Genomic DNA, 24155 nt, shown 5'->3' on the forward strand with positions numbered 1-24155 from the left:
TCACTGGTATTCAGAGCTTTCCATCCCTGACTTGCAGAGACCTAGGAGACTCACCACTGTGTCTGTAGTGAGCATGACATGGTCTGAAGAACAGCCTGGGATGCCCCCTACACTGATCCCCATGACACATGGGGGTCTCCAACAGGGCCCACCCCCTTTTGAACACCCCTCTGGCTGTGTTCTCTTCAGAGTTCTGAGGGTGGGATCTGACTAGCCCTCTCCGGCGTGCAGGGCAGTTCCTCTATGAGGCTTGCGGCCCACCTCCAGCCACAGGTCCTGGGTCCTGGCCAGCTCCAAGTTCTCTTCACTCTTGGAGCTGTTCAAAGTGCTGTTCGCCTCCCAAGCAGGACAGAGAAGGAGCTGCCTGGTCCAAGGGCAGCAGCTGTGTTTATATTGGCCTTCTGGGCCCGGATGGGCTGCAGGAGAGACAGTGCTCAATCCTCCCTGGAGGACCTCTGGTCGGCTTCTCACGCTGGAAGGAGAGGTACAAAGGCCTCTGGCCTCCTGTAGTGGGCGCTGGGGCTTAGTCCAACCATCACCGGGCCTTATCTATGAACACAAAACTTTAGGTCTTTGCTTTTTAGTCTCTTCAGGCTGGGCAAAAGTCCAGCAAGGAGAGATCTGAAGGACAGACAAATGTCACCACTGATTAGACAGAGTGGTGGAGAAAGAAAGAAAGAAAGAAAGGGGGTCATGTTTTCAGAGAGATGTATGAGATGGACAAATGGATGCATGGAGGATGGATGGATGCATGGAGAAGCTACCCAGGGACTCGAACATACAGTAAGTCACAATCTCCTTTGTTGTATCCCCCCCAAAGCCATCCTGAAACGCAGCTCAGAATCTTTACATTTTATTGCGGATACGATACACGATTCCCATCTACGCTGCACGCTGAACGTCGGATCGGATGAGTAACTCTTTGCCCTCACCAGACCGGTTTGACACAACACGTCTCCACACACACGCGCGCGCACACACACACGCACACTCTAGGACATCCTGTCCCTGCCAAGGGAGGGGGGTGGAGGACTGAGGGGCAGGGGCTCACTTCCAGCTCCTACATGGGCTGCTCCAAGGGGACATATGGGGAAGGCCTGTGCCCAGCCTGCTCGGTTTTCTGCGATGCTCAAGCCCTTCTGCAGCCGTTGTCCAGCCCTCTGTGCCGCCATGGAAACATGGTCCCTCTGGGTACAGCTAGATGGAGGCAACGAAGAGAAAGGAGGAACGTTGTCCACCTCCTGGGTACCCACAGCCGGGCACTCACCGCACCTGGGGACACAGAGCACAGGGGATCGGCTAACCCCTTTGGACCCTGCACTGGGCTCAAAGGCAGCATCCTACATGGAGAGTACCAGGACACAAGGGACGATTGGGACTGTCCAGCCTGGCCTGCTCCACAGCATGGACCGTGGGCCTCTGTCCTGCCACACTTGCACCAGCCAGGATCTCCAGGTTGAGCTGCTGCCAAACTGCCAGGGACTCCAGCCCTAGCAGAATGGCCACTGACAACCTGGTCCCCACACCACAACTCTCCCTGGGTCCCCTGCTCTCCCAGCCAGCTCCTTCTGCTTCCCTTCCCAGACCCATTGGACCAAGCCCCTGCCACAGAAACACCTCCACAGGCATCTCTGGCCCTTTATGGACTTGGGCCTGACTCGTTCTCATTAATCATAGAATCACGCAATACTAGAACTGGGAAGGACCTCAAGAGGTCTTCAAGTCCGTCCCCTACCCTCACGACAGGACCAAGCGCCTCCCACATCATCTCTCTTAGATACTTGTCCAATCGGTTCTCAGAGATCTCCAGGAATGGAGATTCTACAGCCTCCTTAGGCAATTTATTCCAGGACTTGGCCATCCTGAGAGTTAGCAAATTTTTCCTAATATAGAATTTTTCCTAATATACCTAATAAACCTCCCTTGCTGCAATTTAAGCCCAAAGCTGCTTCTCCTATCATTGGAGGTTAAGAAGAATAATTTTTTTCTCCCTTCTCCTTTTCACAACCTTTTTGGTACTTGAAAGCTCTTATCATATCCCTCTCCTTCTTCTCTTTTCTAGACTAAACAAGCCCAGCTCTCTCCATCTTCCCTCATAGATCATGTTTTCTAGACCGTCAGTCCTTTTTGTTGGCCTTCTCTGGGCCTTCTCCAGTTTGGCCACATCTTTCCTGAAATGTAGCACCCATCAGACCTCATCAGCACAGAGGAGAGCGGAAGGATTACTTCTCCTGTCTTGCTCACAAGATTCCTGTTAATAGATCCCAGAATGAGGATGGCTTTTTTTGCAAGTGTCACACTGTTCACTCATGGTTAGCTCGTAGTCCATGAGGACTCCTAGATCCCTTTCTGCAGTTCTCCTGCCTAGACAAGCATTTCTCATTGTGTATCAGTGAAACCGATTGTTCCCTTCTACGTGAGGTACTTTATATTTGTCCTTCTTGAATTTCATCACTTAGTATGGGTGGTAAATGGTCAACTGGTTGATTGATGGCTGAGTATTGGTGGCCTCAGGCTCATGGAGGCAGATGTATTATTGGGCACAGAGTGCTGGTTATTGCTGTAAGCAGTGAAGTGTGACCCGGAAGGCGACTGTCTCTCTCACCTTAAACAGTGTGACTCCAGCACTGTACAATAGGCTGAGGAGGAAGAGTGTGATGAAGGTAACAGGCCTCCAGGAAATCTCAGATTCCCCATCGTCTCCATCAGCATAGACCCCTGGGTCCTCCACCAAGCACTGAGGATCTGGGCATGAGATAACCATGGCAGTTAGAGAGGCCACTACTTTACTTCCTACATTGGGGACCTGGGGAATTGGCCCACTGATCTCTTCGGAGACCTCCCCCAGCTCCTATCATCCCAGAGGCTGTATGACCCAATGAATGGGGAACTAGGATGTGTCTCAGGCGCCCTGTGCCTCTTCCCAGCTCTCTTGTTGACATTGTAGGACTGCAGACAATTCAACCCCCGACCCTGTGCCTCAGTTTCACTTCATACCCTTTGTCTGTTTGGACTTTAAGCTCTCCAGGGCATACACTAGATGCTACTTTATGTCTGAATGGCTCCCAGTGCGTGTGGGGTCCTGAACTCACCGGAGACCTCTACAAGTGACTGTAGCACTCCTCAGGATGTGCCCATCCATAGGAGACAACTTTGAAGCTATCCCCCACTTTGGACTCCATTTCAATGCACTTTCCAAGAAGGGTGGACTTTGGTAGCCCATGGTCACCTTTGGGTGACACCTCTCTTTGGCCAACATGCACGGGTTGGGACTTTCCCGACACATCCCCTGCATGGGGCACTCAAACGGTCACCAAGCAGGGGAACCTTCTCGACTCCAGAGACATGGAGCACCTTTGAACTCCTGTCTGTATCGGCAGAATGACCCATCCCCAATGTCTGGAGCCTTCCGTGGGAAGCTTTGTGCACTGTTGAGGCCCAATTCACTCATTCTACACATTAAAGCTTACTCCACCCTCTTCCCTTCCTCAGCTGTGCAGGGCTCAGACCGCTTCCCAGGCCCTGTGGCCAGGGGAGGGGAGACCATGAGGACCATCCAATCTGTCTTCCTGTATTCATTGACCAAACCAGAGAAAACCACCCCTTGCCCCTCTGTCCCACCCACAGAGAGGGTTAGGAAGACCCCTTCAGTTCAGTAGATAATATACACACTAGACCCACTATAGCCTTCACCTGAAGACACGTTCCCTGTCTCACTATGATCTGCTTGCCCTCTACAAGCTCTATCAAAAGGGAGAAAGCTATGGCCACACCAACACCAACATCACAAGCCCTCTTCTTCTGTCAGGACGTTGGACACACAAGGGATGGCCTCCAACGCCTTTCTCACTTCAGGCGACTGCCACCATCACATGTCAGAGACCTATTGGCAGAAGCCTCCACGGCCCGTTGCTGATTCTTTCAGCTGTCTATATTATTGCGTCGTGGGGATTGCCGAAAGAACTCTTCCAACTCATGATCGTGTGTGAGGAGACTCTTTCTCTCACCACCAGCCTGCGCTCCACTGGGAGCAAGTTATTCATGGTGGGAAGGACTCACAGCCTAGAATTGCCCCAGCCTCCCCAGGAGCCCCCTCAATGGCCAGGATGCCAAATGGGAAGTGACTGGAAGCCACACCTGGGCACTCAAAGGGCCATCAGGCTTCCAGGCGGATGGCCGTGGAGGAAGGATGCCTGCAGAGGCTCCAGTCCAAAATCCCCCTATCCCTGCCATCAACTCCTCTGGTGTCAGCCCCTGGCTTTGGCCACTATGTCACACTGCCCTGCACTCAAGGGTCTCCCTTCTGACTGTCTGCTAGGCCTTCTGGGCAGCCTTTTTGTCTCAGCCCATCAGGCCACACAGCTGCTTAGACTCTGGCTGTTGGGGCACATTGTGGTGAAGCCCAGGACAATCTGCTAGACTCTATCTCCAATATCTGCACACCCCAAATTGAGAAGGGGTATTCACAGTGCCCCCGGGGGTTATGGTGAATTTCTATCTGACTGGGTTTGACTTCAAGCCTTTGGCTTCCCCTAAGCCTTTCTCGCCCATGTTAGAGACCTTAAGTGCCTGGAATGATAACCCCCTGCAGGTAATTATAGACAGCAAGAAAGCCAGTGCTTCCCTGGGTCTTGTATCAGCTCAGCTCCTCCCATCTTCCACTTGGAGAAATTTTCTCCAACCCTCTAATCACTTCCTGCTTCTCTTTTGCACCTTTCCAACTTTTGCAATATTTGGACGTGACACTGGCTAGAGGTCCATCCAAACCTCTGTGATGGAGTGGAGGGGGGGGTGCGCGTGAGACTCAGGTTGGATGTGTGTGGGACGGGCAGATCAGCTCCCAGCGGCTAAGGATGACCCCTCGGGCTGTGCCCTAGAGCTGGCAGGTAACACCTCTGCCCTGAGCGCAGAGCAGGGAGCAGCTGAGCTGGGTTTGAATCAGAGGCAGCAGTTGGAAGCTGGGGGAGAGGGAGCTGGAAGGCAGCTCCTTTCCTTTCTCTTGAGATGGAACAACCAAAACAACTTGCAGGTTTCAAGCTGTGGGCAAGCCATGAATTTACACTGAGGGGTTGTCAGATTTATTGTCTTATTATCTTTCCTTTTCCTGATGGTTCCTAACATGTTTTCCTTTTCCCACAGCATCTTGATGCTCGAACTGAAGGCTGTATTCCAGTATCACTCTGCCAAACCACACGCACAGAAGTGAAATCTCTTCCTCCTCTCACCACCCTTCTGTTCATACAGCCAGGGACACAGCTGGTGGGAATGAAGGCTCCTCATTCAATCACATTTGCCATCAAGCTCCCTGCAGATACAGCACCAGATTGCAGGGAGCTCTGAATCTGCCCCATGGATCTGGTGAGGACACATTTCCTAAGGGTTCTGATGCCGTAGCAGACAGGCCAACATTGCTAGGTAGCTGCAACGGTTAAGAAAAAAGTCTTGGAGGTGAGGGTCAGGGCTCTATTCTGATCTCTCCCACTAACCTGCTGTGTGCCGGAGAGAAGGCGCTCAGGGTGGGGTCTTTAAAGGACTCTTAAGGAGTTAGATACCAGTGAAATAAAGGCCAAAGTCCAGGGAGAGGTTGCTATCTCAATTCAGCCTGGCCTCTAGGTCATGCTACCCTCCACTCAAGGGCTGTTTCATTGGCCATCACCACAAAGACATCCTGCCCTGCACTAAAAGGCCGCTCTCTTGACTCAGGCCCCTAGGGTACACAATCCTGCCCCTGAGACCTGAGATCTTTGCCCCAGCTACTGAACCACCCACCCTGGTGCTCATGGACAGCCATATTGCTTTGTCCGCTTAGGCAATGCAGTTCAGAATCCAAGGTCCACCAGAGTGGCAGGACACTGAACAGAGAACGAGTCACTGCTCATTGAAGACTGCTAGAAATATGACTGCATGGAAACGACTGGATGCAGGGAGAACACTGCATAATGTTAATACAGAACTAGGTGGATATTTGTAGAATCAAAGAGTACTGCAGAATGTAGGATGGATGGATCCTATGCGTGCAGGGAGGCAGATAATGCTTAGGGCTACAAAGTAAGCAGGCTAAATGCTTTCATCTACATATTGTGGGAGGAAGATTGGTGGATAGATGAGACACAGAGACAGTCTCCACCGGACGAAACCCCCTTCACCAAGCATGTTCCATTTTTATTTGGGCTTATTCCACGTACAGCCACGCTCTGTACACCAGAGCTCCCACAGCTGTACCCACTTCCCAAGAGAAACCTGAAACCCCGTGAAGTAACATGGGCCTCGCAGATACACAGGGCTCTGCTTATCAGTTGCAAGTAAGTTCGGTGTCAGACAAGACCACAGAGACATTGACGGAGGTGGGTTTACCGGAGGCTTTGTCCACACTCCGGAGGATGAAGGTCATGGGCAGCCCTTCGTGCCCCACCAGGCAGGTGTAGGTGTCTCCCTGCTGCCATTCGGACGCCAAGATACTGAGCTTGCTGTAGATGAAGTAGCTCTGCTCCTTCCCAGCCTCTCGCAAGGGACCGATGTTGGTGTAGGCTTCTCGAGGGACGGGCCCATCCTTCCGCTTCCACGTCACCAAGATGTCTCTGGGCCAGAAGCCGGAGACCAGGCAGGTGATAGTTGCCCATTCCTGCAGAGCCAGCTCCTCATCGTGAGGAGGGTAGACGTAGACAGAAGGCTTCCGAGGCGAGACCACTGCCACCAAGCAATAGTGGTTAAGGGTGGGGATTGGAGCCAGGAGTCCTGTCTGCCATGCCCTGCCCTAATCACTCTCCTTTATCCCAGCAGACCCCCCACATCCCTGGGTAGAAGCAGCATTCCCTGTAAGCTGAGCACTTGGGCGGCCCCCCAGGAGATACTCAGGTGCCGCCCAGCAGCTGATGAGCAGAGCCCCCACAGCAGGTGTCATGTGTTTCTCTTGGTGGTGCTCATCACAAAATTTATTCCGCCATGGAGGGAAAATAGGAGCGAGAACCCTGGACACAATGCAGGAGTTCCAGCCCACTCGCCCGCTACACCCCCACACATGCCAAGAAAAGAGTCTAGAACCCAGGATCATCCCTCCAAGTCTCCCTAACCTGACCCACGACATCCCATTTCCTTCCCAGAGCCAGACAAAGGACCCAGGAGTCCTGATTTTCCATCGTCTTTTCTCATAAATGCTCATGTTTCATCCCTCCCACAAACGGGTAACTCCCGGTCCCACCAAATGGGAGCTGGATCAGAGCTAGCAGCCCGAGAGACACAAGGTCCCATGTCACATTCACCTCACTCTGAGTCTGCCAGTTCCCCCCTAACTGGGGCCAGATTGGATCTGGCTGCTGGGGGAATGCTGAGCTCTTACCGGGACTTTTCCGGATTGTCTTGACAATGACTGACGGGATGTCTGGGTGTTTCACGGTGCAGCTGAAATTCTCCCCCGCCTTCCACTCCTCCATACATCCCTGCAGGAGGCTGGTTGCGGTATAGGTGCCATTTTTCAGCAGCTCTGGCTCCCTGGAGACCACGTCCAATGGACCCCCGCTTCCCCGGCTCCAGGAGACCTCCAGTCCAGTGGGAATCTTCATGCCACTCACCAAACAAGTGATGGTGGCGTTCCGTGCTATATAGAGGTCCTCCAGGGAAGGGGGAAGGAGAAAGACCTCCACAGGATGTGGATCACAGTCGCTGCTACCTGGTTGGGGGCAGGAGGCAGCGTTGCCAATGTGAAAGAAGCAAATTTGAAGACTCAGAAGTGACAAGAAGCACACAATTAACAAGAAGTCCTGGGGCACCTTAGAGACTAATAGATATTTTGGATCATAAGCTTTCGTGAGCAAAGACCCCCTGCATCTGATTTTCTCAACTCATCTGATGAAGCGGGACTTTGCCCACAAAAGCTCACGCTCCAAAATATCCGTTAGTCTATAAGGTGCCACAGGACTTCTCGCTGTTCTCCAAGATACTCAATAACATGGCTACTTCTCTGATACTAAGCACAGAACTGTGAACCTTCCACCGTGGGAATCCATGTCTCATTGTGAAGCAAATAACTCCCAGAAACCCCCATGGCTCAGAGGGAATTAAATCTTTCCGTGAATGCCCTCCCAGCCACGAAACACGTCTATGAACTCACCCAAGAGCAAACGTGTCCATCCCAAAGTCTTGGCCAGATCACAGCCCCACAAGACTCCCTGCTGCTCCCTCCCTGAAATTAACTCCTGCATTTAAGATCGTTTTCCCGCACTTCCTTAAATGCTGAGGAGTGTCCAGGAGAACGTTGCCTCTTGTCCTCCAGGGAGGGCTTGGGATCCCCCTTTCTTGCGACATTTCAGATTGGATTATGCACTGAGGGAACAGCGAACTCTCCTGCACTGGAGTGCAGGTGAGGTTCGTTACACAGCTCAGGTTGCAAGAAATCGGTTTGCTCTTCATTGCACCAAGGATGTCATCATAATGGGGATAGAAATCTTTCATTGCCACCCTTCTCCCTCCTGAAAGCTCACCTGGAATCAGGCTCTAGCTCAGGCCATTGATTGGATGGTCTCACATAACACGTGGACATCCCCAAATTTACACCCGCTCTGAGAATCCACTTACCGAAGGATACCTCTTGCTCAGCACTGGTGGGCTCTTTCAAGGCTGGGTGATGCACCACACAGGCATAAGTTCCTGCTCCTTCACTTTCATCAACCTTCAAGAAGCTGTAGGTGGAGAAAGTGCCATTTCCAGACACTGGGCCATTGTGGTAGCTGGACTTGAGTACTGGGGACTTGTTCCGTAACCAGGAGATGCTGATCTCTTCGGGGTAAAAGCCACTAGCTTCACAGATGAGCGTCGAGGAGACTTTGTTCCCTGAGTTGTCTTCGTGATAGGCTGTTGAGATGGTGACGGAAGGCTCCTTTGTACTGACCCCTACATGGAAAGGAGGAGGGGCAAGACAAGAATAAGACTTTGTTAACATATCTAAGTTAAGGGTTTACATCCAGCATCTCTCAGTGGTTAGGGGACCGGGGGACCAAATGGTCAGGATGGGTGTGAAGCTAGACCAAGCGAAAGAAAACCCCAACCGCTGAACATCATCTTGCTTGAAATTCAAAACCCTGCACCTTCACCCAAAGAGTCAACCGAACTCGCGCACTGTCCCCGCAAAGTGCACAGTGAACATCCAAGACCTCATCCTTCAAAGGCAAATTAACATCATCATCATCATCACTCCTCACTTCCCTCATCTGTATAATTACTTCTTTCCTGATCATCTCCCCCTCGTTCAGCTCATGAGTCTCACTGTGTAATCCCAAGTAGCAACGACTGCACGTTGTCTTTGCAATCCCAAGGCTACTCACCTTCCCTGCTCATGGTTATGATCTGGGTTAGTTCTTCAGAACAGGGTGTCTTTACTCTGCAGGTAAATCTGGTGCCTTGTCCCCACTGGGCTAGCGACACAGGGTGGGAACTGACTAGGCTGGTACTCCCATTGTTGTTCTTCTTGGGGGGTTCTCGCTTTGCTGCAGAACTGACCTTCCCATCCACTTCCCAGGTGACTGTGGTGGTTCCTAAGTCATAAACCAAAACCCGACAGGTAACATGCCCAGAATTTTGGATCACATCTTCATAGAAGGGTTTGGTTAAGTGGATGGTTGGCTCAAGTGAGCTGATCCGGCACTCTGAGAAATGAAAAGAGACCAATCTCAATAAAGTGGAAAGGGACCTTCAGCGTGTCCTGATCCTGGAGACCAACCCACCAAACTACACCAACCCTCCATAAAAATACTAGAAAATTAGCAGAACCAAATTGCTTGGAAACAGTTAAGGATGGGCCAAAACTCTCCCCAGCCACCTACAACCATCAAAGCATGGGAAACCCAGGATGAGAGCTATATTCCCTGCATCAGGTTCACCTCACCTAGAACACTGAGGACGATGCTCTGAAATATGTTGTTTTATCTGTCTCTATGACATACTGAAAACAAATATTTACCCCAGCTTAGAATGATGGCAGTTGAGAGTCGGGGGTCTTCTGCTCATAGATGAACCAACCATCTTCAGCCTGCAGCCCTCTCGTTATCTATCTATCCACTCACCACCAACACCGCATCTTCTGTAGCCATCCCTCTTATCTCTGTCTATACCCATCCATCTATGGCATCGACTGCCTTTACCGATCTGTATATCCCATTGCCCTGGTTTTGAGGGCAGTCTAACCTAAACCGAGACAATACTGCTTTCTCACTAATTCTCCTCTCTCCCCTCCCCAGCTTGCACAGCTGTAACCTCTCACCCTCGCACTTGCTGGTGTTGTACATGGATGGCTCTGTTCCCAGCGCTGGGTGGGTCACTCGGCAGGTGAAGGTATCCCCACTCTCCCAGCTCTGCTTGGGGATATTTATGCGGCTCTGGCCCGTGTAGGAGCCATCTGCGCCCTTTGCAGAGGAGAAGGGCACGGTGAAAAAACTTGACTCCTTTCCGTTCACCAGCCATTTCACGTCAGCTTTCCTGGGTCTGAAGCTCAGGAGAAGGCAAACCAAATCCAACTGCCCCTCTGTGGAGCTGTCCTTACAGCGGGGGACCAGGAGACGAACCTGGGGTGGCATCATTGATCCACAACCTGACAGCAGAAAAAGGGGAAAACACAGTCCAATGTCACACTGTAGATCACCAGTCCCCTTCCAGAGAGACTGTGCAACCACCTGCAATCCCCATTCCCGACAGGGGAACAGGCACCAATTTATACTGTCGCTCAGGCAGCTCTCTCACTGGGAGTCAGTGTCCAGGAACTGTTCTAGACCTGAGAGGGGAACTCCCTGCAGGACACCTATGAAACATCCTAGAAATATAATCTCGTGGGCAAGGTGGGTCCTTGCTCACCGAAGCTTAAGCTCAAAAAAACACGTGTTACTCTCTGAGGTGGCGCAGGACTTCTCATCGTTCATGGGCTCTGAGTTGAACCCTTGGGCTTTGTTTTCCCTCACCTGGGATGTGATGTATTACGAGACGTGCTGGATTAGGGTCGGGTTACGGTCACAGAGAGGGTAGGCCAAGGAGTGAGCAATAATTTTTGATGCGGGGGCCACTCCAAGATTTTGGTGAGTGGTCAAGGGCCGCACTTCTCTGTGGAGGAGGTTGAAGACTGGGACAGAGGTCGGGTGCAGAAGGGAGGTCGGGGCAGGAGACTGGAATGCAGGAGAGAGTGTGGAGTCTGTGTGGGAGGTGGGGAGAGGAGGAGGTCGTGATCTGGATTACGGGAGCAGGGTGCAGGGCCTGGGAGGGATATGGATGCAGGAGGGGACACTGACCTGCCGTATGAAGAGAGATTGAAAAGACAGAGACTTCTCAGCTTCCAAAAGAGGAGGCTACAAGGAGATAGGACACAGGTCTATAAAACCATGACTGGTGTGGAGAAAGTGGATAAGGACAAGTTATTCACTTATTCCCATCACATGAGGATGAGGGGGCACCACGTGAAATTCATCAGCAACAGGTTTAAAACAAACTTTCCTTTGCACAGAGCACAGGTACCTCCTGGCCAGAGGAGGCTGTGGAGACCAACAGTGTAAAAGGGTTCCAGAAAGAGCTCGTTTCGTTCCTGGGGGCTGGCTCCATCCACACGTGCTAGCCAGGAGAGGTAGGAACGGTGTCCCTCGTCTCTCTTGGTCAGAAACTGGAAATGGATGACAGGGGAGGGATCGCTCACTCTCCTCGTTCTGGTGACTCCTCTGGGGCTCCGGGCATTGGTCACTGTTGGCAGCAGGACACTGGGGCTGGGTGGACCTTTGGTCTGACCCAGTGTGGCCGTTCTTGAGAGGGGTGTAGGAACGTATGCAGGGTCTCACAAGCAGGGGTGACCTGGGGCACTGAGGAGAGGGTGGTGCAGAGTGTTTGGGTTGTGCCATGGGGCAGGGGATTGCGGTGCAGAGTCAGTGAGGAGGCATGGATGCAGGAGAGGATTCTGGCCTGTGGAAGCAGTGTGGGGGTTACAGCATCTGGGAGGTAATTGGGGTGGGATGCCAGAGGTTGGTTGTCCCATCCTCTCCCCATCCTCCACTGCCCGACTTACTTTCCGGCGTGAACTTCTTGGACACCGGCACTTTTAATTCCGCGTGCGTCACATCGCACTGGTAGGTGTCACTCCTCTGGCAACTGCCAGGGATGGTGAGCATGCTGCTCTGGATGTAGAGCCCGTTGCTGGACAGCGTCTCTGGGAAGGTGCTGATCCCTGCAGTCACTTTGCCAGAATTCCACTGGATTTTCACCCCTTCAGGTGAATAGCCAGTTACGAGGCAGACCAAGGTTGCTTCTGGAGATTCATTGCCAGTCTGGGTGGAGCAGGGAACCAGGGGGAAGACGGAGGGGGCTTTGCGTGCCTCTGGTACAAGAGAAATAAAGAGCATATGAGAATGATCCTCTAAACAATCTGGGATGTGGAACAGGAATCATTGTGAGACATGTGCACCATTGCAATCCCTTCTTCTGTCCTTAAATGCCACAAGTTGATGAGTTCTAAACACATCAAGCTGAGGTGGCCCTTCCACTACCAGTTGCATGGCCAGGAACTGCCCAGCTCCATCCCTTCACCTTCTCAGTAGCGAAGAGGAGAACAGACCTTTGCACAAGAGAGACAACCTGCCAGGAGAGGTTAAAAGAAATGCAAAAATGGCAGAGAGGGGAGGCACAATGCTTCTGCGCAATGATCTATAGGAGATTTATCTGTTAATCCATCTATACCCAGACAAGCACCACAAGCTACTCATTGGTCCTTGGTGGCTGGAAGTCACCATTCCTGGTTTTCACTCTGGTCTCTAAGAAGGTTCCAGAGACAAGGCAGAAACCTCACTTCTTGGGGTTGGGTCCCAGGTCTGGAGAAGGACATGGATCTAGGTTACATCAAGGGGTGGAGGGGCTGGGAGTCAGGTCTCCTGGATTCCAACCCCAGCGCCATGACAGCTAGAAAATCAGCATCTTCACACCCCTCCCATGTGGCAGGGCCTCAAAGTGCTTCCCCTGACCCCAGGCCAGCAGAAAGCCCTGATTTTTTCTGAGCTCTGCAGCTTTCATGACGGCCTTTCTGTGGAAAACAACATGGGCTGAAAAGGGGAAGTTGGCACAAGTGAAAGTTGTGCCAAGGTTGTTTTTATCACTCCAGGTTTCACCCCCGCAGCATTCTCCCGCCTATTGTATTTTCACACCTTCCCACAAGCTCTAGCGGTGGAAGCTCCCCAGTGGGCGTCCTTCAGTGCTCTCTATCTAAAATTATCTTCACTCTCATTTGTCCAGCAGACACCTCAGAAGATGCACACAGCAGACACCGAACAGAGCTGGACGCCCAGACAAACCTCCTGACATGCAATGTCATCCCAAGACCCACCATGGTGGATAATGCAGTGAGTAATTTATGGGGAAATAGCCGACCTTGGCTTGCCACGTGAGCAAGAGGGTAATTTAACCTACCACTACAAGCTCCAGGAGGGAAGTTGCATCTCCTAGGGAGAGGATCCGGGACACCCGGGTTTTCTCCCCAGCTTGAGGAGCGAACTGGCTTGAGCGGCTTGGAGTGGGGAAATCTGGCCCTGCTCTGATCTCTCCAGAGCAGATGTTACATCTACGACACAGGTCTAATACCATGGCAGGATGGAGTACATGGCTCCACATGCATGGACGGGGTATGCGCAGAGGGCTGAGGGGGTAACAAATGACAGGCTGTTCCCCACCACCCACACAAGGTAAAGCTGGGGAAACACTCACAATGCAACAATCCACAGAGATAAAAGATATGAAAGGGGTCCAGGGCTCAAAGGGGCAAAAGCTGCAGGCTGGGAGTTCAGGGAACCAGACGGACTGGTGGGACCCAGACCTGGACTGGCAGGGGCTGCCAGTTGGGAGCACGAGGCACCACAAGCCTGGAGGTCGGGGGTGAGGGGCACCAGCAGAGCAATGGAGAGCCAAGGGCATGGCTACATGGGACTGTGGGTCGGGAGTGAATCAGCAGAGCTGGGCTTGCAGGAGCTATGAACAGGGACTAAGGAACACGACTGGGGAATCCAGGGCTGGGCTGGGAGGGGCTGTGGATTGGGAGTGAGGGGGACTAGCAGGGCTGGGGGACCCCAGGGCTGGGCCAACGGGGCTGTGGATTGGCAGTGAGGGGACTAGCAGGGCTGGGGGACCCCAGGGCTGGGCTGACAGGGGCTGTGGGTTTGCAGTGAGGGGGACTAGCAGGGCTGGGGGACCCCAGAGCTGGGCTGACAGGGGCTGTGGGTTGGCAGTGAGGGGACTAGCAGGGCTGGGGGACCCCAGGGCTCGGCTGACAGGGGCTGTGGGTTGGCATTGAGGGGGACTAGCAGGGCTGGAGGACCCCAGGGCTGGGCTGAGAGGGGCTGTGGGTTGGCAGTGAGGGGGACTAGCAGGGCTGGAGGACCCCAGGGCTTGGCTGAGAGGGGCTGTGGGTTGGCAGTGAGGGGGACTAGCAGGGCTGGGGGACCCCAGGGCTGGGCTGACAGGGGCTGTGGATTGGCAGTGAGGGGGACTAGCAGGGCTGGGGGACCCCAGAGCTGGGCTGACAGGGGCTGTGGGTTGGCAGTGAGGGGACTAGCAGGGCTGGGGGACCCCAGGGCTCGGCTGACAGGGGCTGTGGGTTGGCATTGAGGGGGACTAGCAGGGCTGGAGGACCCCAGGGCTGGGCTGACAGGGGCTGTGGGTTGTCAGTGAGGGGGACTAGCAGGGCTGGAGGACCCCAGGGCTGGGCTGACAGGGGCTGTGGGTTGGCAGTGGGGGGACTAGCAGGGCTGGGGGACCCCAGGGCTGCGCTGACAGGGGCTGTGGGTTGGCAGTGAGGGGCACTAGCAGGGCTGGGGGACCCCAGGGCTTGGCTGACAGGGGCTGTGGGTTGGCAGTGAGGGGACTAGCAGGGCTGGGGGACCCCAGGGCTCGGCTGACAGGGGCTGTGGGTTGGCAGTGAGGGGACTAGCAGGGCTGGGGGAGCCCAGGGCTGGGCTGAGAGGGGCTGTGGGTTGGCAGTGAGGGGGACTAGCAGGGCTGGGGGAGCCCAGGGCTGGGCTGACAGGGGCTGTGGGTTGTCAGTGAGGGGGACTAGCAGGGCTGGGGGATCCCAGGGCTGGGCTGACAGGGGCTGTGGGTTGGCAGTGAGGGGGACTAGCAGGGCTGGGGGACCCCAGGGCTGGGCTGACAGGGGCTGTGGGTTGGCAGTGAGGGGGACTAGCAGGGCTGGAGGACCCCAGGGCTTGGCTGACAGGGGCTGTGGGTTGGCAGTGAGGGGGACTAGCAGGGCTGGAGGACCCCAGGGCTGGACTGACAGGGGCTGTGGATTGGCAGTGAGGGGCACTAGCAGGGCTGGGGGACCCCAGGGCTGGGCTGACAGGGGCTGTAGATTGGGAGTGAGGGGAACTAGCAGGGCTGGGGGATCCCAGGGGTGGGCTGAAAGGGGCTGTGGGTTGGCAGTGAGGGGACTAGCAGGGCTGGTGGAGCCCAGGGCCGGGCTGACAGAGGCTGTGGGTTGGCAGTGAGGGGACTAGCAGGGCTGGGGGACCCCAGGGCTGGGCTGACAGGGGCTGTGGGTTGGCAGTGAGGGGGACTAGCAGGGCTGGAGGACCCCAGGGCTGGGCTGACAGGGGCTGTGGGTTGTCAGTGAGGGGGACTAGCAGGGCTGGGGGAGCCCAGGGCTTGGCTGACAGGGGCTGTGGATTGGCAGTGAGGGGACTAGCAGGGCTGGGGGATCCCAGGGCTGGGCTGACAAGGGCTGTGGGTTGGCAGTGAGGGGGACTAGCAGGGCTGGAGGACCCCAGGGCTGGGCTGAAAGGGGCTGTGGGTTGTCAGTGAGGGGGACTAGCAGGGCTGGGGGACGCCAGCGCTGGGCTGACAGGGGCTGTGGGTTGTCAGTGAGGGGACTAGCAGGGCTGGGGGACCCCAGGGCTGGGCTGACAGGGGCTGTGGGTTGGCAGTGAGGGGGACTAGCAGGGCTGGGGGACCCCAGGGCTGGGCTGACAGGGGCTGTGGGTTGGCAGTGAGGGGGACTAGCAGGGCTGGGGGACCCCAGGGCTGGGCTGAGAGGGGCTGTGGGTTGGCAGTGAGGGGGACTAGCAGGGCTGGGGGACCCCAGGGCTGGGCTGACAGGGGCTGTGGGTTGGCAGTGAGGGGGACTAGCAGGGCTGGAGGACCCCAGGGCTGGGCTGAGAGGGGCTGTGGGTTGGCAGTGAGGGGGACTAGCAGGGCTGGGGGAGCCCAGGGCTGGGCTGACAGGGGCTGTGGGTTGGCAGTGAGGGGGACTAGCAGGGCTGGGGGATCCCAGGGCTTGGCTGACAGGGGCTGTGGATTGGCAGTGAGGGGACTAGCAGGGCTGGGGGATCCCAGGGCTGGGCTGACAAGGGCTGTGGGTTGGCAGTGAGGGGGACTAGCAGGGCTGGAGGACCCCAGGGCTGGGCTGAAAGGGGCTGTGGGTTGGCAGTGAGGGGGACTAGCAGGGCTGGAGGACCCCAGGGCTGGGCTGACAGGGGCTGTGGGTTGGCAGTGAGGGGGACTAGCAGGGCTGGGGGACCCCAGAGCTGGGCTGACAGGGGCTGTGGGTTGGCAGTGAGGGGGACTAGCAGGGCTGGGGGACCCCAGGGCTGGGCTGGCAGGGGCTGTGGGTTGGCAGTGAGGGGGACTAGCAGGGCTGGGGGACCCCAGGGCCAGGCTGACAGGGGCTGTGGGTTGGCAGTGAGGGGGACTAGCAGGGCTGCGGGACCCCAGGGCCGGGCTGGCAGGGGCTGTGGGTTGGCAGTGAGGGGGACTAGCAGGGCTGGGGGACCCCAGGGCCAGGCTGACAGGGGCTGTGGGTTGGCAGTGAGGGGGACTAGCAGGGCTGGGGGACCCCAGGGCTGGGCTGAGAGGGGTGTGGGTTGGCAGTGAGGGGGACTAGCAGGGCTGGGGGACCCCAGGGCTGGGCTGACAGGGGCTGTGGGTTGGCAGTGAGGGGGACTAGCAGGGCTGGGGGACCCCAGGGCTGGGCTGACAGGGGCTGTGGGTTGGCAGTGAGCGGGACTAGCAGGGCTGGGGGAGCCCAGGGCTGGGCTGACAGGGGCTGTGGGTTGGCAGTGAGGGGGACTAGCAGGGCTGGGGGACCCCAGGGCTGGGCTGAGAGGGGCTGTGGGTTGGCAGTGAGGGGGACTAGCAGGGCTGGGGGACCCCAGGGCCAGGCTGACAGGGGCTGTGGGTTGGCAGTGAGGGGGACTAGCAGGGCTGGGGGACCCCAGGGCCAGGCTGACAGGGGCTGTGGATTGGCAGTGAGGGGGACTAGCAGGGCTGGGGGACCCCAGGGCCGGGCTGACAGGGGCTGTGGATTGGCAGTGAGGGGACTAGCAGGGCTGGGGGACCCCAGAGCTGGGCTGGCAGGGGCTGTGTGTTAGGAGTAAGTGGCACTGGCAGAACTGGGGGGTACAGGGTTGGGTGAGCGGGGGCTGTGGGTCATGAGGGAGGGGCATCAGCAGACCTTGGGAAACCCGAGCAATGGGCTGGCAGGGGCTGTGGGTTGGCAATCAGGGGCACCAGCGGAGATGGAGGGAGCCCAGGGCTGATCTGGTGGGGGTTGGGGTTCAGGAGTGGGAAGTACCAGCAGAGATGGGGCGAGCTCAGGGCCAGGCTGGCAGGGGCTGTGCATTGGGAGTGAAGGGGAGCCCAGAACTAGGATGGCAGAGGCTGTTCGTCGGGAGTGAGGGAAATCGGCAGAGATGGAGGGAGCCCAGGGCTTGGCTTGTATGGGCTGTGAGGTGCGATCAAGGCCAGCAGAAAAGGGGGCTCGCCAGAGCTGTGCTGCGAAGGGCTGTGGGTCAGGAGTTAGGACACCAGCAGAGCTGGGGGATCTCAGGGCTGGGCTGGCAGGGAGCTTCATGTTAGAAATGAGGGACACCTGGCAGGAGTAGTGGAGGCCACGGCTGGTCTCAAAGGTGCTGTGGGTGGGAAGTGAGGGGGACCAGCGGAGCTGACCTTGGAGGGTGTCCAGTGCTTGGACAGCACTGTATGGGTTTGGGATTGCAGAGCCATCTGCTGAGTTGTTTCTAAGGGGATTTAATTGTCTCCTTTCTTTAGCCAGATCGCAAATGTCTACAACCAAAGCTTTCTAAACTCAGGCATAAATTTCCCCTTCGCAGTGTCCCTCTTCAGAGATACAACCCCAAACTCACCCAGTGCAGGAGCGTATCTCTCTGAACCGTCCTGACCTTCCTCCTCTAGCTCTGCTCTCAGGCTCCATGCTGACTGCTGAGCTCAGGGAGTTCCCCGCTCTGCTACATCTGGTCTTGGCTGGCTGGGGTTGGGTGTCACAGACAGCCCCTGATCCAGTAGAGCTCACAGTTTACATTACTCCTTCAGCCTCTGAGTTGAGCCGTCTCTGTTTCTCTGGTGCCCTCACTGGAGACATATGGGGCTTCCCTTCCAGAGGAGACAAACTCTGAGGTCTCTGGCTAAGGATAACTGGAGATGCAGAGGCTGATAACTGTGCTCCAAGGCACGTCCAGTTCGGCCCCAAGAAATTGAGGCAGATCTGATTCTTGGGAGAGTTCTGCTGCAAAGTTTAGGAAAACATCCGGCAAACTTTTTTATCCAGAAGGTTTGGAGTCTGAGCGACTTCTTGAGTGGAGAATCTAGCTAAGTAGGGTGGAGAGTCAGGGGTTGTGATCGCCAGCCCGATACTTTGTCTGGAGGAAGGAAGGCTTTTTACCCCATCCCCACAGCTGCTACCCTCATCCAAACCTCTCACCCAACAGTTTATACCCCCCGTTTTGAGCTAATTCCTTAACCAGGACCATAACTCTAGCTTCCTAGAGGAAATGGTCCAACAGGACCACATTCCCAACACCCTGAGCCTTGCCCTTTCCCAGTCATTGCTGGAGGGAGCCCATGTCTTGCCTGGCAGGGGCTGCTTACCCCATTTCTCTAGTCCCTACTCCCAAACTCCGACCCCCAATCTGACCCTTACCTCCAACCCAACCACTTGCCCTCACATCCCAATCTGAATCCGAGAACACAGACATTAGGTGGCTCAGGCTGCAATGGCCTTGAGAACTGTAGAGTCCTCACTGTCTTCTCTCTGTACAGCACAAAGTGTGATGGGCCTCTGACCTTTGGTTGGGTTCTCTAGGCCTCTGCAGTGCAAGAACGAAAGAAGAATTGTACCCGTAATGCTGTCTCCAGTGCTAATCCCAACCCTCACTGGGACTCTTCGAGCACCAGGGATTGAGTGTTGCCAGTTGACGATCCACCATCCCTGGTCCAGAACTCTCAGCTGTCTTGAAAAATTGGTCCCTTGAGTTAAGAACCAAGAGTCTCACTAGCTCCCTCTGGGAAAAGGCAGCAGAACCAGGGGAAATACCAGAGCCGCTCCAGCAGGGCTAAGCTCATAGGAGCAGGAAGGGGCTTATGAGGGGCTGGATCTCATGGCCTTCCTCTCTCTCCCTTTGCAGCTAGTGCCACTGCACCATCCGTCTTCCCCCTGACTGCCTGCCCTGGTGAAGCCACCACCTCCCAGGTCACCTTCGGGTGCCTGGTGAAAGGATATTTCCCGGAGCCGGCCACTGTGCAGTGGAGCCCCAGCTCTGCCTCGAAGGGCGTGAAGACCTACCCTTCCGTGCAAAACCCATCCACCAGCCTCTACTCGCTCAGCAGCCAGGTCATTGTGCCAGCCAGCAGCTGGGAGTCTGACACCTTTCGCTGCACGGTGAAGCACAACCCCACCAGCTCCAGCATCACCAAGGAAATCCCAAGTAGGGACGGCATGAAAAACATTGGGGAGTGGGGGCGTGTCTTGGGTCCCCCTTGCAGTGACTGCTGCAGGGAGAGAGGACGGGAACCTGCCAGTCCTATGAGCTGGTGGACTCACTTGTGTGGGTATTGTGGATGGCAAAGGAGAGGCACCAGGGAGAGATGGGCCGACTGGGGTTAGGTAGATGGTGTTGGCTGTGAACAGACTTCGAGAGACCAGGCACAGAAAGGTGGAGAGGTGAGAAGAGAAAGACCAGGCAAAGAGAACTGATAGGTACAGCACTGCAGGGAAAGAGATGCTCTCAGAAGAGGTCACCATGCAGGAGCGAGTGAGTTGCTGGTTGAGGAGAACCGTGCCTCAAGGAGGGGGTGGAGGGTTCAGCAGGAGAGCATCGTGGAGCTGGAAGTGGTGGGCTCAGCAGCAGGGGTCTGTGCAGTAAATAACGCCCACCACCTTTCTCCCAGAAACCCAGCCCATTGAACCACAGCCACCCGAGGTGCACGTCTTCCACTCTTCCTGCACCACCAAGCCAGACACCATCCACCTGCTCTGCCTCATCTCCGGCTTCGCGCCCCTGCCTGTGAAAGTGGAATGGCTGGTGGACGGTGAGGCTGGGTTACTGCATGGCGACCTGGCATCTCCTGAGAAGGACGCCAGCGGCCGCACCTTCCACACCCACAGCAATGCCAGTGTCTCCCAGGACGAGTTCATGGAGGACAAGAAGTACACCTGCAGGGTGTTCCACCCAGCCACGGGCATCACAGTGGAGGATCATGCCCGCAAGTGCACAGGTAACACTGCGCTGGGCCAAGCTGCCTGGGAATGCAGGGGGGACCATGGGCCGGGCTTGAGGGAGGAGGAGATTGAGGTGGGAGACTGAGGTGGGCTTGGGCAGCGGAGACCTGGTGTCATGGCTCATGTGGACTCTCCTGTCTCCTGAAGAAACGACACCTTCGAGCAACATCCAGGTCTTCCTGGTGCCCCCATCCCCTGCTGAACTGTATGTGGACCACAAACCCATGCTCACCTGCCTGGTCATCAACCTGCCTAGCGACACTGGCCTGAGCGTGCTCTGGTCCCAGAAGAAGTCAGTTTCAAATAGGCCTCAACCCCTAAGAATAGCTGAGCAGCACAACCGCACCTACACTGCTGTTAGTTCCATGCTCATCTCCACCAGCGACTGGGAAAATGGAGACATCTACACCTGCAAAGTGGAGCACTCAGACCTGATCGTTCCCATTACCAAATCCGTCTCCAAAAGTCCAGGTAAGAGGAGGGGAGGATTCCTAAGGGGGGATACCCGTTCTTCAGGCCCCAGGGGGGAGGGAGGTTCCTACTCCCCACTCACACACACACATGCACAGAGGCCCCATCCTTCTCCCCATGTGCCCCAACGCAGTGACGTGCAAGCCTCATCTGTGTCCTTTATCCCCACCCACCCAAGGCAAGGGCTCTCCTCCCCGCGTCTACCTCCTGCGCCCCCACAATGAGGAGCTGAATGGAAATGGAGACACCGTCAGCATCACCTGCCTCGTGCGGGGCTTCTACCCCAATGACGTCTCTGTGAGGTGGATGGAGAACCACCAACCCAGCGACACCGGCAAAGCTGTCACCACCCCACCCATGAAGGAAGGAAATGGGGACTCAAAGTACTTCGTCTATAGCAAGCTGAAAGTCAGGAAGGTCAACTGGAAGGAGGGGATCGTCTACTCCTGCATGGTCGTCCATGAAGCCCTGCCACTGAAGTTCACTCAACGCAGTGTCAGCAGCAGCCCTGGTAAATGAAGATGGCTCCTCCAACCCTGCTGCTAGCATTGTCCAGTAGAATTTCCTGTAAATAAATTCTGTGCCCTCAATGACAAGTGAATAAATGGAACTAGTGTGAGCTCACCCCCAGGTCTCCCTGTTGTGGTTTCACTGGCTGAAGGTTACCCAAGGTTGTCAAGGTTTCATGTTGAGAGTTTGCAAATGCTAAGAATCTCCAAGGCTGGAGATGCTATTACCATGCATCTGTGTGGCTGGGTACTTATAAACCATGAATGAATGGGTAGCTACATGGGTAGAAGCCATGGAAGGAAGGGTGGGTAGATGCAAGGGTTCAAGAGATAGCAGGAAAGATGAGTAGATACATGACTGGATGCCACTAAGGGAAGGGGCGGTTAATTCCTTGAAAGAAAGGACAAGCTAGCTCATTGGTTGAACACTGAACAAGGGATGGATGCTCTGGGCAGAAGGATGCCTTGCCACATGGGTTGGTGCCCTGAGAGAAAGGATGAGTGGATACAAAGATTGAAGACATGGAAGGAAGGATCAGTAGAAGACAAGGAAGGCAGGACAGGTAGAATACAATGGACGGAGGTAACAATTTAACTCAGGGGTGGCCAACCTTTTTTCATCGGGGGGCCCTATGGCAAATTTTCACATGTTCTGAGGGAAGAGCACAAAATAGCTACAACCCCTCGCATCCCCACACTGCCCCCCCCCCACCCCAAGGCTTAAACCCCTCACAGCCCCAAACCTAGGATTAATTTACCTTACACAGGAGCTCCATGTGCAGCTGCTGTCCCCCACTGCTCCTTCACTGGGCCAATGTCTTCTCCTTACCATGGCTGCACAGCTCCCACCAGTCATCCTACTCCATTCGCCCGCATACAGCATGGCAGGGGCAAGCTCCCTGCCCTGCCACGCTGAAATAATGGTACTCAATTTAATTGGTTTAATGGCTGGATCGCTCTTGCCAGCCATTAAACCGATTAAATTGCGTTCTACTCTTTCAGCACAGCAGGGCAGGGACCTGGAGGAGGACTGAGAGGTGGTGGGAGCCACAAATGTCTCTTTAAAGAACCACGTGCAGTTCTGAGCTGCCCAGCTGGCTTTCAAAATGGCGCCACTGTGGGCTCCACAGGCCAGATTAAAAGGCTGCAGGGGCTGGATTCTGGCCTGTGGGCCACCTGTTGGCCACCCCTGGTTTATTCTATGAAAGATAGGCTGGGCTGAGTCTATGGAAAGAAAGATGAGTAGGTACAATGGTTGAACACGTGGAAGTATGGGCAGATACATGGCTGGGTGACCAGGTGTTCAGAGAAGGGGTTGGATGGATAATGGCATACTTCTGGGACAAGCATTAAAATATCAACAGATATCGCAAAGAAAGAAAGAGACAGAGTCAGCAAGAGATTATTATTCGGATTAAAGTAGCAACTAAAATCAAGGCTCTCTTGAGCTGGATATGGCATAGACACATTGGGAGACAATCCATATCTCAAAGGAATCACACCTAAGTAGAGAAAGCAGAAGAAGAAACAGAGAGGAGAGGAGCAAAAGGAAAGTACCCAAGATCACATTATTTATCAAGCTAGGAACAGCAACCAGGTGTTCTGAGAGGTCCACCCAGTTTACAGGTGACAGGCAGGTACCAGTGTATACATGGATTGTGATGGATGGGAAAATCTATGATGCAGAAATGAGGGCCGCCCATTCAGAAAGATGAAGGGTTCAGTTAATGGATGGCCATAGACTGATTGTAATAGAGGGTTAGGGACAGACATGGATGGATGGATGGAAGAAGGGAGGCAGGGAGCGATGAATGGGGAGGTAGAATAATGGACATGTATATCTCAGTATGGATGGTTGCGAGATACGGAGGATGAAGGTTAGAGATAAGGATGGGTGGACTGTAGGTGCCTGAATAGGTAGGTGTATTCCTGGATGGACAAGCCATCCCTGATATCTCATTGAGGTGAGATCCTCTCTAGGCTATAACTAATGTATCGGGGTCAGTATTTACCCCACACCCCTCCCACCCAACAGAGGAATATATGTCCTGGCAACTTTTTGGACAGAGTGTCTAGGGAGGACATCATTCAAATTCCTTCACCCCACCACATGTCTCCTGCGGTGCCTGGGAGAACAGAGGCTCTCCCTCCACCCCGACCTTCAGTGGCAGCTGAGGAAGATGAGATAAGAAAACATATAGCAAATGCCCCACGGCAGGGATCAGCTCTGGCAACTTGGTCCCTGCAAAGTAACCATGGTAGTTGGGCTGTTACCTGGAGCAGACACTAAGCAGAGTGTAAGCTAAAGTTTCATTAGCTCCGGTGACAAAATGGACCCATTCGGAGGGTGGGACAGATAACCCAGATTCCCCTTTGGGTCCCACATGAGCTCTGTGTCCTATCCTGCCCCTCACTCACACTCCAAGTCATATGTGCACCAGCCCCAGAGATAGTTGGGCAAGGACAGGGACAGAACTCACCAGTGCCAAACGCAAACTCACACCCGGTGTTATAGGGTGGGTAGCCTGCAGAGGCTGTTGTCCTGGAGGTAGCACAGTTATTGAAGGGGCACTCAGAGTAAGAGAGTGAAGGGTTGTCTGAGAGAGGGAGACAGAAAAAAAGAGACTCTGTCCAGCGTACAGGAACACCTATGTAACATGGGA

At 55.1% G+C, this 24155-nt stretch overlaps 2 gene segments (V, D, J or C); one reads left to right on the top strand and one right to left on the bottom strand.

Annotated features, from left to right (window-relative positions):
• Nucleotides 1-1173: 1173 nt before the first annotated feature.
• Nucleotides 1174-13026, bottom strand: LOC142004587 (immunoglobulin heavy constant mu-like). The segment is given in 9 exon segments: nucleotides 1174-1272; nucleotides 2606-2745; nucleotides 6355-6687; nucleotides 7337-7666; nucleotides 8572-8886; nucleotides 9318-9638; nucleotides 10253-10579; nucleotides 12029-12337; nucleotides 12978-13026. Coding segments are annotated over 9 exon segments (2133 nt in total).
• A 688-nt stretch (nucleotides 13027-13714) lies between these two features.
• LOC142004588 (Ig gamma-2C chain C region-like) lies at nucleotides 13715-21543 on the top strand. The segment is given in 5 exon segments: nucleotides 13715-13874; nucleotides 19419-19718; nucleotides 20182-20508; nucleotides 20660-20983; nucleotides 21162-21543. Coding segments are annotated over 5 exon segments (1452 nt in total).
• The last annotated feature ends 2612 nt before the right edge of the window (nucleotides 21544-24155 follow it).

Source organism: Carettochelys insculpta, chromosome 32 (genome assembly GCF_033958435.1).
Source record: "Carettochelys insculpta isolate YL-2023 chromosome 32, ASM3395843v1, whole genome shotgun sequence".
NCBI classification, from domain to species: Eukaryota; Metazoa; Chordata; order Testudines; family Carettochelyidae; genus Carettochelys; species Carettochelys insculpta.